Genomic DNA, 13,358 nt, shown 5'->3' on the forward strand with positions numbered 1-13,358 from the left:
AGGAAGAGAAAGACTCTGCCCTTACGTGGGCAAGGCAAGCTGCAGAAGCCAAGCCTTGAAGGAATGGTAATATAAGGCACTTTCACAAAATGGGATACAGCTCCAAGGGCCTCGAGGAGACATGTAATGGGGCTACATGGTGGGAGAGGTGGTGGCCAGACTGTGGGGTCTAGCCTTTAGTCTGTAGGCAAAGGAGGTAGCACAGGTTCACAACAGAGGTCTCCCTACCAAACAGGGCAGGGTAATCTTAGGTTGCAGTCAGGCTGTTGGCCATCAAGTTGGTTCTCCCCTAATCTAGTGTTCCTGAATGCACAGAACCTTGGGGTGTTACTGTGCTCACTGCTATGGTGTGGAATGCATGTCCCTTCAGAATTCATCATGTTGAAAACCTAATGCCCAAGGTGACAGTATTTGGAGGCGGGGCCTTTGGGAGATGATAAGGTCATGGGGAACCCTAACTCCTCCAGCCACGCTGGGGACACAACTAGAAGCATGCCACCAAAGGGACCCTCACCCAACCACGATGGCACCTGAACTCTCCCTTCCAGACTCAAGAACTGTGAAAAACACATTTCTATTGTTTGTAAGTCACCCAGTCTGTGGCATTTTGTTATGGCAGCCTAAATGTACTGAGACACTCACCGTAGTAGGAGATGACATACTGCACCAATCTTTGCTTCAGGGAAACTGGTGGGCAGATACTTTAAAACTTCAGACTACCTCATCAGCAGTAACCCTACCACCATCCACAGATAGTACATGACCGCCACATTACACCAGGATGGAGACCAGGGACAGTAGCTCTTGTATCAGTTTTGACATGACTACTGCACAGTTCACTGGGTACCAATCAGGATATAGGCCTTGAAAGGCAGGGAACTCGAGGATAGGGGTGGGGAGGACAGTCACCCACAACATAGTGTCCTGCCTAGCCTGGAGTTCCAGTCTCTCCCAGCTTTGCTCAGGTGGAAGAGGAGAATATGGAACTAAGTGCCAGAGGCCCCACTGTGATTCACACCCATAGCCAGTCTGCAGTCTCCTGAGCCAGCGTGAGGATACGCCCCTGATTAGCAATGCCAGGGCTCCCCATCTATTTCCAGAAATCTTGTGTCCATCTGCCCCAGAGGAGGGGTCCCAGTACCCAAGCTGATATCAGGGCCTTTTTGGAGGGAGGAGGCAACCTGGACATGAAGTCTGTGAACAGCTGGTAGTCCTGGCTGCAGTAGTTCTCTGCAAGCACCAGATACGATGCCCATAGACCAACAACGGGCAGGACAATCCTGCCAAGGCTCCCTCATAGCCTCTTGGTGCCAATTTCCAGCTGTCCAGAAGGAAGTAGGAAATGGGGAGAGGCACTTAGTGTGAGGCGAGGTGGGCCACAGCTGGAGTACCACTGCTGGGCTAGGAGCCAGACCCTCCCTGCTCTGAGCTGCTCCCAAGCTTGCTTCTCTCAGCAGACAGTGCCTGGCAACAAGGTAAACGGGTTCTAATAAGCTCCCCACAACTCCCTCCATCCCCTTTCACCAGGATACACCTTGCAGCTCTCCTACACCCCCATCAATTTGCTTCACTGCTAGTCTTTGCTCATGTTGATTGGTGTAGGATGACTCCCCTTTTGCCCTCTCCAGTCTTTTCACTTTTAAATTACACCTCAGTCACCAGTGATGCTTGGGGAGCCTTGCATGAGAAGCTCGTCCTGGCCCTGACGCCTGCTGAGTGTGGCCTATGGATCCCACAGTGTCTTAGATTTTCTCCCATTGTTGCATTGATAACTGTGGCTCCCAGCACATGCTCCTTATTCATCTTGAGAGCCCCGGGGCCCAGCTCTAGACCCAACAAAAAATAAATACGTTAATTTTTGTTAAATTAAAGCACCCTCCCACAACTGAGAGGAAATCAGTAACCTCCTCCTGCCTTCCTGGAGCGTGACTTCAGCAGCCTCCCTACTCGGGTCGTACGTGTTTCCATATTCCCACTGCTACTGCCATCCACTTAGTACTGTCTGTCTCCCCCTCCCCCTGGTGAGCCCAGGGCTGTAAAGCAGGAGGTCCAAGCCAGGGAGTTGCACTTGTGTTTGTGATGTTCTGAAAAGACCACCTGGAGGACCAGCAGATGGGAACATGCCGTTTAGTACACGTTACTGGGGAGTGCGCCTGTGGTGGCGGGTCAGGCAAGAGACCATGCCCCATCTCTGGCCTTGGCGCTACTTACAGGGTTAGGGAGAGGACAGCAGTTACAGGCAAAAGCTTTACATTTTTGTGATGAACAGGAGTCCTGTGAGGGTTGGGACATCCATCTGCAGATGTTTTTCTTGTCCCCTTATGGCTGCTGGCCAGGCAGCCACCTGCTCTCTGAGGTCGTGGAGGGGCCATGTCCGGAGTTACCCCACAGGGCTAAAGGTGCTCTGCCTCACAGGTGAGAAACAGCCTATCCAAATCCGAAATCTCCAGAGTTCTGTGACTCGAGGGAGAGGTAGGAGGCATTATAGTGCAGTTAAGAGAGCATTAGCTCTGCTGTCAGGCAGACCTGGGTTCAAATCCCATCCCACTTACCAGCTGTAGGACCTTAGGCAAATTTCTTCACTTCTCTGTGCCTGTTTGTCCATGTATAAAACAGGCAGACTAATTTCTCCAAAGGATTTGCCTTAGTGTAGGTTCCCCCAGGAGATCAAATTTGAGTAGAAATAGTTGAATTGGGAAGGGATCCAGGTCAGGGCTGAGAAGAAGGTGATGCATGTGAGGCTCCCTGGTACCAAATATAAAGAGGCCCTCAGGTTCAGGAACCTAAGAGTGAGCAACTTTCAGCCAGCGGGTGAATCGCAAGACCTTATCTCCCCTAACAAAGCACCTAGAAAGTAAATGGTTTATACCTCTCCTCCCTAACCAATGAAATACATAGCTTAAATCTCCCTGGCCTGAGAACTAGAGAACAGTAATTACAAATTACAGTAATGTCATTTGTGCCAGCTAAACCCAAGTATGGATGAAGTCAAGGGAACAAATAACAAAAAAACCCATTAAAAGCCAGACAGACCCAGGATAAAAGTAAAACAAAACAGTACAGCAGACTAAAGAATAACCCCAAACCCTCCCCAAAGATTCTCACCCATGGAAGACAGATACAAAGCCCTCAGGACCAAGGCTTCGTGTGGGCTTGCGCTGGAGCATGCCCATGCCCCTTCCCAGGCACGGACCTTTTTATTCCCTCCCTAATTCTAAAGGGCCCCATGAGACTGGCAGCCAGGGGAGCAGCAGGCAGTGGCAGCTCTATCGGGTCTTACTCCTCAACCCTGTTGCCAAGGCCACCTTTTCTCTGACTTCCTGGTGAGCTAACAGCAGCCCCGCCTTGGCTTACTCCTTTCCTATAATGTTTCTAGGGAGCCAAAGCAGAGCACTGCCTAGGTTCTCTCCTGTTGCTTCTTGTATCCTAAGTCCTTCCTTTGTTTCACTGTCCATCGCTTTAATAATTGTACTCCTAAAATCACCTGGGCTCGTGTTGTGAAATCTTTCCTGCACAAAGTCAAGCACCTACACACTACAGGCTGGCCTGCCACAGACCCACTCCAAGCCAGTCCCTGTCCAGTAACCCCGAGCTGAAGAAGCTGGCTGAGGGTTGCTTTGGGGCCCCAATCACTGGCACTCCCAGCCTGTGCTGCGCAAGCCTAGAGAAGGGCGACAGCAGAGCCACAGGTTCCTGCAAGGGGACCATGTGAGGTCGTGTGTGGAATGCTGGATGCCCAGGGAAAATGGGCAATGCACTACCTCTGCTAGAGGGCTATTGTAAGGATGAAAGGAAATCACCACAATGCCCAACACAGAGAAGTTCCACCTCCATGGCAACTGCTTGTGAAGTTCAGGGAGCTTCCTAGATCTCCATGGGTCAGCAACACCAGCAAAACAGCTGCTTCCCATCTTGGAAGAAGTAAAAATCCCACCAGAGCCCCTAGGAGAGCTCTCAATGCCCAGGACTGGAGCTTACTCTGCGAACCTGGTGGTTGATGGAGCTAAGGTAGAGGATTGCTCCTCCAAGACCTGCTTCTTCCTGCATCTGCACCCCACCCTCTCTCTGGCTTTTCTGCCTCTCACAGAAACACTACTTACGACATACAGAACTAGCATCACATTAGTGACAACAGCTGCCATGGCCTTGTCATCTTCTATGTAATAGATGCTATGCCTGTATGCACATTATTTTAATCCTGAGGACCCTGTAAGAACGATTTCCCCCATTTTATGGACAAGGAAACTAGATCTCAGCGAGGTTGACGTGTATCAGAATCAGGGGTTCAGACTCACATCGGTGTGATCCTCTTTTCACCTGCTTTCTCTCTTCCTCTTCTCAGCAATGCCCCTCCCATAGGACTACTGGTGGGGGAACGTGATAAGACAAATACTCAGCCTTTACCAAAGACAGTGGGGGGCAGGCTGGGGAAACTGGAGAGGTGGCTGTTTCCCCTTGACTCCTCATTACATAACAAAAAACCTATTGTTCCTGGTCCTGCTTATCCACATCCCCCTCCAACAATTTGCCACTGACCCATGTTCTATGTAGACTGCTCAATTTTAAGCTAAATATTCACTTTGTAGAATCAGCCCTTTCCCTTATCTTCAGGCAGAAAAATAACATACTATCTCCTGTTTATAGAGTTCTACCTCCAAAAAATGCTATTGAATGAGAAGACTAGTGAGAGTTAAGATGATGGGACATCACTGATAAACTAATTTTCATTAGAAGGAAAACTAATAATCAATATTAAAATAAAATTATAGCCTGTTCTTTAGGAGTGAAGAGGAGGGGCACTGTGGTGTCTGTCACTGCCATGGACAAAAAGAGGCTTTATTTGTTCTTCTCAGTCTTTGTCCTCATCTGAAAATTGGGGAGGATAATATCTATGTTACAGTATTGCTGTGAGGATTAAGTGAAGGTACATACACTGCTTGAACCACAGTAGCTGCTCAAAAAATAATTGGTATTACTTATGTGGTGCTGGCCTCCACGTCAGAGCCGTCCAACACCAAGCATGGGAGGGACAGGCAGGACCCTCGCTGCCTGCCTTCTCAGATCTGTGGGCAAGGCAAGCAGGCAGGAAACAGTACTCACCATCCTAGGTACCTCTGAATTCCCCAGGCTAACAAACACCTTATTTGCACTTTGAAATAAAAGGTAACATTGGGCTTGATAAATCAGAAGTTAGGAGAGCCTGACTGTGTCCCTGTTTAACCTGTCCCAGGATCCTTTCCTGATCAGCAACCACTCCGACATTCTTTCATTACATCTTCAGATCGATTTGGGCCAGAGCTAGCTTTCCTAACATCCGTGTTTGGTCATCTTCTTCAGGTAGTTGCTTCTGCCAGTCAACACCCTCTCATGACTGCCCATGCACTGAGGACAGACCACATCTCTGTTCTGCTCTGTAAGCTCTTGGGCAATGTGGTTGAGAATGTGCGCTCCTTTACTAATGCACTAAAACAGAACTACTTCCTGTTACTGCTATGATCTCTAATGGCAAGAGAACCAATCGCAGTTTTAACAAATGAACATGCCTGACATCCCCACTGGTTATTCTCGGAAGGAAAAATAATTGCATTGGAACTAACTAAAAACGGTGTTCACTTACAAACTGAGGAAGAATGGCAGGACATATCCCTGAAGGGTCCTATGCTCTGGGTGAGAATTCCTAACTGGGTGAGGTAGTGAGCTGAAGTAACAGGTCACTGAATGGTAGAGACAACAGAATAAGGAGTAGTATTAGATGTGCTGTTCCCTTGCAGAATGATGTCAGAAGGTCAAAGGAATAATCGCACAGTGTTTGGAATCATGCATTACACATTCGGTGAATACAGGTGGTACATCAATGACCAGTAAAAACAGTCATTCAGAAACATGTAATTTAAGGGTCTGAGAGCTAGCCTCACAATTAAAATGTCTCCACCCCAAGCCCTGTAACACAGAGGAAAAAAAGAAGATCTCCATCTCACTGAAATAAGATTTCATACAAACATATATAAATATATTTAAATTTTCTTTTAACTATAAGTGAATTCAAACGAACTGTTATAAAACAGAATACTATACACAGATGCCTGTATAGATCATAGAAAACACAGAACCGGAATGCTGAGCAGGTGCTGGTGGTGGGAACTGCAGGGCCAAAACCTGTTCAACAATGAACCGGGGACCACTAAGGCTTAATGAGCATGGCCCACCCCTATCGCTCATGGTTTTGTCAACCTTCAGACCCCAGACATTCAGGATTTTCTCCTTCTTCCTCTGCCTACTTTGGTCCGCGTCTGGCTACCTGACTGAACAGTAAACTGCTTTTTAAAGTCCACTAAGCAATCTGTGGCTTCTGAAACGGAAACAAACGACTTGATGGGAGACTCATTTAGGTCAAGTTGTGCAAGGGAATTCTGCATCTCCCTGCTGCAGTCTGCCTCTTCCATCTCTGGTGAGGGTGCCCTAGAGAGAAGGGGGAGAACTTCAGAATTCAGTATACACTTACATATCAATAAGTACTAAGTATGTGTCATGTATTGTAGCAAGAGCTTTTACATATATTATTAATTCACATAATCTTTGTAATTATCCAACAAGATAAGTACTATCATTTCCCTTTTACAGATGAGGACATTGGGTAAATCGTATACTAACAGCCAGTGAGGGAATGAGGATTCAGAACCAAATTCCCAAGCTGCTTGAAATCCAAGTCAGAAGACCAGGGTCGGGTGGGGATAGAGAAGTAGAGAGTAGTATGAAATAGCTTTTGCTCTGCTTGTTTTAACACAACAAGCAAACTGAACTACTGTCCCATTGTTAGCCAAAATATAAGGGTGTCACAGATTTATACAGAGAGAGGTCATACAGTTCCAGTGATTTCTACCTTCAACAGTTTAAAAATCACACTATACACAGAACCCAGGACCAGGCCTCTCCTTTTCTAGAACTACTGACAGCCCACATCAATGCACATCCCAATTTACCTGAAGGTCACTGTTTCTGAAGACTTGGTCTTTATCTCTGTATCTGTAATTGGAGAGAAAAAGTAGTCGTGTTGTTAGTAGTGTTGTAATCATACCACTTCTCACTGATCGTGTGCTTCCTGTGTGCTGGGCACTGCTTTTCATCAAGCTTATCCAGGTAGCTCAGCTCCAATCTCCACACCAAGGGAGTGTGAGCATTTACCATCCAACAGGCTCAGCTGCATAGAAGTACTGAGCTGAACACTTTTAAATTAATGACCTCTGAATAAATCTACTTCAAATCTGGACTTGAGGAACAAGGAGTTGCCACCTGCAAAGAATCACAACCTGCTGATCTAGAGGCAGCAGGATATGGGGCTCAGAGAGGCTGCCTTTTTATATGCATCAGAAAGGCTTAAGCAAAAGTTCCTCTTCCATCTGCATCTAGTGAATTTTAACAATAGTAACTAATAACAACCACAGTAATAATAGCAGCTAACATTTACCAAGGGCCTACTTGTGCCAGGGAATATGTTTGGAGCTTTACTAGATATAATCCTTACAATCTGTGGGGTTGGTATTACTCTATGCAGTGCTTGTAACCAATCTACTCTATGCTCCCTAAATACTTGGCACAAAGAGACAGTTACTTCCTACAATCCCTCAGCTTAAGTTGGGACACTAAGCTCAAGGTAACCCATGAAGGAAGCACAAAGCATGGGGAGGTGGCAGTAATGTCGGCATATCTGATTTTCCACACCTATTCCTGTAGAACACTGGTTCTCAACCTTCCTAATGCCGTGACCCTTTAATACAGTTTCTCATGTTGTGGTGACCCCTAACCATAAAATTATTTTCGTTGCTACTTCATAACTGTAATTTTGCTGTTATGAATTGTAATGTAAATATCTGATATGCAGGATGTATTTTCATTGTCACAAATTGAACATAAAGCATAGTGATTAATCACAGAAACAATATGTAATTATATATGTGTTTTCCGATGGTCTTAGGTGACCCCTGTGAAAGGGTCATTCGACCCCCAAAGGTGTCGTGACCCACAGGTTGAGAACTGCTGCTGTAGAAGGTACTTGGGGCTTGTGTCATTGCCCTGTCATCTGAAAATGTTTTTCCCCAGTTCAACGGCTTTATAAAACCTGAAATGAAATGCATGGTGAATAAGACAGGCTATCTCTCCATCTTCCTTAGGGAGAAGTGACCTAGACTGAGTCTCAAAGGCCGGCTACTCAGGTCAAATGGGCATCCACCTAACTCAAGCGAATAGGGAGTTGGCAGTGGTTCTTTTCACTGGAAGGCCTTAGCCAGAAGCCCAGAAAAGTGGTCCTGGAGTCCTCACCTACAGTCTTGTGTTCAGACTGTTCCAAGAGACTGAGGAGTCGGCCTTCATTGCGTCCTTTTTCCTGTGACAGAGATAAATGGACGAAATGGAAGGGTTAACTCATAGCAGAAAATCTTAAAATATAACTTCCTTAGCCCAGATCACACCTGTCTCCAGGAGAAAGAGGTGTGGAGGCGGACCTGTAGGGAAGTCTTTTGCTTTCTAATAAATAAGGGTACACAAGTAAAAAAGCAAACCATGATGAAGAAACTACATCTTTATGCCAATATTATCCAAATACAGACACCAGGGTGAGGGCAAATTATTCTACCAAGATCATATTAAACAACAGTAGCCTCTGAACTATGATAGATCTGGAGAGATTTAAAATAAAAAATAGCAGTTTTGAGGTAACTTCTAGGGGCAGTGATGGCTCTGTGGTATAAGCACATACCTATAGGATCCCGCTCCAAATCACCACCTTAAAACCACCCCACTCATACAGGGGTCGCTTTATATGGAGCTGCTGTTTTATCTTTGATTTCTAAGCCAAGACTTGATATTCCTAGTCTCTAATCATAAAGCCCAGAAAGCACATCCATCTCCCCAGTGACCAGGGGCCAGACCCCACAGCTTCCTATGACCAGGCACACAAAGCATTCAACAGAGCTGATCTCTAATACTGGTAGTGAGGGTATGATTGAATAACCTTTCTGGAAAGCAATCTGGCAGTATGTTTCACAAGATTTTTAAATGTTTATGTCCATTGCCTTAATAATTCCACTTCAGGAAATCTATTCTAAGGAAATAATCAGTAGTACAAAGACTGATTAATGTTTTAAACACAGTCTTATAATACAGAACCGGAAAGAACCTATATGTCCAATAATGAGAATGGTTAAGTATCTATGATACAAACATTCAGAGTAATTTTTAAAAAGTTTAAAAATAAACCAAGAAAATGGGACTTCCGGCCAAGATGGAGGCTTAGACGGACACGCTAGGTCTCCCTCTACAACTAGAGAGGAATACAACTACTTCAAAACAAAGGATAACTAGAAATTCCAGAAAATAAAACTACACGGAAGCCCAACATATGAAGTTATAAACCAGCGGTGCCATTTGGGCAGGTAAGAGTTAAAGAGGGCAGCGCTGTTTGCGGTCGCACCTGAGACAGCGGCGGGGCGGTGAAAAATCCCGTAGGCAGTCAAGCCCCTGGCAGTGCGCGACCCCAGCGCTGGGGAAAGCAGCCACCGCATCGCCTTGAACAGTGAGGCCCAGGGGGGCGGGAGGACGGATCCCGGTCTCCTAGCTGAATAACTGTGTGAATCCATCTTGGACCCCCGCCCCCAAAGAAAGCACCACAGGGCTGCGAAATAGGTCGCGGACAGGCGCCGGTCGCTGGATTGTGACGCGTACACAGGCACTGCCCCCGACAGCCGGCCCAAGAAAACAAAATGCATCTGTCAAAATGAGGCAGACAACTATAGAAATCCCGGTGGCACAGCTCACCAGGCAACAGATAGAGAACCTGACAGATGAACAGATAAGAAACCTGTCAGAGGCTCAGTTCTGGGCCATTGTTATCAGGTGGCTTACAGAATTCACAAAAGAGCAGGAAAAAGATAAGAAAGAAGCGAAAAACTTTCATAACGAAAGGAACAAAACCACATACGAGACAGATGGTGAGGAAAAAAAATCCAGAGTTCATTTCAACAAACTGGAATATGGAGAAGGAACAAGCAGTCAACCAATGCAGAGAGAGGAAATGGGAAGCAACAATGAGAGGATCAGAAACCTCTGGGACAGCTATAAAAGGCCCAACATAAGAATCATTGGTTTGCCAGAGAATGAGGAAGATGAACTAGAACTTGAAAAATTGAGTGAAAATATAATAAAGGAGAACTCTTCCCAGACTTGGGGAAGGGAATAGACTTGCAGGTCCAGGAAGCAAGGAGAGTTCCCAAGAGACTGGACCCAGGGAGAACCACTCCAAGACACATTATAATCAAAATGTCAAAAATTAAAGATAAAGAGAGAATCTTAAAAGCAGCAAGAGAGAAGAAAAGAATTATGTACAAAGGGGTCCCAATTAGACTATCAGCTGACTTCTCAAGGGAGACCCTACAGCAAGAAGGGACTGGCAAGAAATATTCAAAGTAATGAAAATCCAAAACCTACAACCACGAATACTCTATCCAGCGAAATTGTCATTCAGAATAGAAGGACAGAGAAAGTGTTTCCAGGACAAAATAAAACTGAAAGAGTTCATTAGATCCAAACCACTGTTATATGAGATGTTAAAGGGACTGGTTTAAAAAACAGAAGCTAGGGAGATGAAACAAAGGCAAACTAAACAGGCAACGAGAGTGGAAAAGGAACTGTGGGTACAGGAAGCATATTGGGGGGAGGTCAACAGGGAGGGGGAGTGGGGAGAGGGAGGGAGATGATATAGGAATTGGGGATCAAGGTAGGAGGGAATGGAATAGACGGAGAGAGGTTGGGAGGAACTGTATGCACAACTAATGGACATAATCTAAAAGGGGGGGACAACTGGAGGGAGGGGGGCCACCGGGTGGAGGGGAGCAGAGGGAAGGGAAATTGGCACAAATGTAATATTTTAATCAATAAAACACATTAAATCTGAAAAAAAAATAAAAATAAAAAAATAAACCAAGAAAGGTGTTTATGCTATAATGTTAAGTGTATACACACACGTACACATATATAAAGTATGGTGCCAACTACATTAAAAATGCATAGAAAAAAACTAGAAGAAATTATGGTTGATAATTTTCCCTAATTCATCATATGTTTTTTTAAATTTCATTTTCTTCAATTATAGTTTACATTCAACATCTTTATAGTTTTTTAAAAAACTTACTGTATTTTTTACAATGAACATATGCATATTACTTTTTAATAAAAAAATAATTTTAAAAAGCACAAATCTTCTTTCAAGATAAACAGAAGAAAAGGAGGGAGGAAGAAAAACCCAGAACAGAACTGCGGAGGGTCAGGTAGCCTTCTCTAAAACACTCTACTTACCTTTGGGTTCCTCAGCCACTGCTGCTGCTTCCCCTCCACATCTGAGTGTGCTCGCCCACTCTCTACAGGCCCGTCTCCTTGGTCATCCCTTGCAAGCTGGAGACAGGACTCTACATGGCCCTGGTAGTCTCTGAAGGGGACCAGGGATTTACAGAGGTAACACTTCTCATTCCTAGCCAATCAGAAGAAAGAAAGAAAAAACAGTTTTAAGATTTGCTTTTGACGCTGGGCTCCTGGATATATCTCAAATTGTGTTTTTACATCTCAAAGTTATTCTGTGGAGGAGGCATGTCAACCAATGCAGAGTTGCTCAGCAGGACTGCTGATAAAACTAACTGGTGGACAATCAAAAGGACGGAGTGATTAGTGGTTTGCCCTGGCTGCTTCTCTGTGTCCTGCTGCTGCAGCAGTGGGATGGCAATAAAATCACCTCTTCTGTCTCAAACAATGCTGATTGCTCTTCAAACATAACGCATTCTGTCAAACTCTTCTGAAATTAGGTGTTAATAGTTTTTTCAAAGGGAAGTTAAAATTTAGACAGAAAAGAGAGCACCAAGAGCATTAAATCAAGATGACAGTGTTATCAGGGTAGATGAACTTGTGCTGATTAGTATATCAAGTCTGTCCATATGCTGATTTCCGTAATTCTACAATGTGCAAAATTAACTAGGAAGTTACCAAAACCATGTGGTTCTGCCAGAGGCTTCAGCGTAATTTCATACACATAGTTATTTTTATCTTTTTATAATAGTGGAGTTTGTGGAAAGAGAAGGTATTGTGTCCTTGAGGTAAGGTTTATTGGACATTGGTGAAAATGGCATCATTGGGGACAAAGGAAGAAAAATGAACATTTATTAAATATTTCCTCTGTGGTGAGAACTGGTGGAAAGTGCTTCAAATACAACTTCTCGATTAATTCTCCACCCCTGTTAAAAAGGTACTTTTTCCCCCAAGGTCCTAAACTAATACTTGTCAGAAGCCAAGTCTGCCTGACTCATAAGATCATCTTAGTTTTAAGAAGCCAAAGAAAACTCCAAAGTTTGCTATTTAGACTTCTCTTTCTGGCCGTTACTAATCAATTACTACAGCAAGGGAGACTGGATTAATTCTAAGGAAGAATTTCTCTGGAGGTCTTTAAAATAGAAGAAATAAGTCTCTCAAGTACTTGATCATCTAAGAGAATGCACTCTTCCTAATGAGAAAAGCTAGACCAATGTATCTTTCACATGAGAGACAGCAGCACTGGGGAAGGAGCATAAATCAGGTGGGCTTTGCCAATTCTGGCCACATGATCTCAACCAGTTGCCTTCAATTTCTCTTCAGTTTCTTTATTAAAAAAAAAAAAAAAAAAAAAAAAAAAGAGTAACTACCTTCCTTACCATCTATTGAGAGAGTGATATAGTAAATAAAGCACCTAGCACAGGCTGGTACACAATATTAGGTACTCAACAAATAGCTATTACTGCTGTTGCTGTCTCAGACACATTTTATTGGTGCTGGGGAATAAAGCATGAAAGAAGGCAACTATCTGTCTTCAAATAACTAACAGCCTAGCCAGGGAAACAGAAATGTCAAAAAAATAATTACCGCAATACATTTTGATGAATACAGTCCTAGAGAAATGTTCACACAACAGGAGGATTCCAAAAGGAGCAAGTGATTAACTCTGCTCAATGGATTAGGGAAGGAGCTCTAAAATTTAGGGTAAAAAATATGTGTTTCAAAGATAAATGTTTCTGCCTAATGACTAGCTGCTCTAAGATATTGTTGGTAATGTCTATACCTTTGGAAGTGGTAACACTTAAACCTCACTCTCCCAAACCCCCTAAAATGTGCTTCCTTAGTCAAAGTTGCAACCCACAACCCCAGGAAGTCATCTGTATTGCCCAATCTTTTGCAATTCAACTTCTGTATCATTACATCACTAAATAGCTCACTGCTTCCCCAAAGCACCAAATATGAATATGCAAATTCAAAGAAAACAATTTTTTAAATTTCAAAATTAGTTTAAT

At 44.3% G+C, this 13,358-nt stretch overlaps 1 protein-coding gene across 1 annotated transcript in view; it reads right to left on the minus strand.

Annotated features, from left to right (window-relative positions):
* Positions 1–5,871: 5,871 nt before the first annotated feature.
* Positions 5,872–13,358, minus strand: part of UIMC1 (ubiquitin interaction motif containing 1) — an 87,488-nt gene continuing 80,001 nt past the window's right edge. Inside the window, exons 12-15 of the mRNA XM_090287939.1 lie at positions 11,347–11,518; positions 8,317–8,380; positions 6,981–7,023; positions 5,872–6,459 (exon numbers count right to left, since the gene is read on the minus strand). Coding sequence (XP_090144065.1) covers positions 6,249–6,459; positions 6,981–7,023; positions 8,317–8,380; positions 11,347–11,518 — 490 coding nt within the window. The 3' untranslated portion in view covers positions 5,872–6,248. The remainder of the gene's footprint in view (positions 6,460–6,980; positions 7,024–8,316; positions 8,381–11,346; positions 11,519–13,358) is intronic.

Source organism: Furipterus horrens, unplaced genomic scaffold, assembly GCF_987537825.1.
Source record: "Furipterus horrens unplaced genomic scaffold, mFurHor1.1.pri manual_scaffold_10, whole genome shotgun sequence".
NCBI classification, from domain to species: Eukaryota; Metazoa; Chordata; class Mammalia; order Chiroptera; family Furipteridae; genus Furipterus; species Furipterus horrens.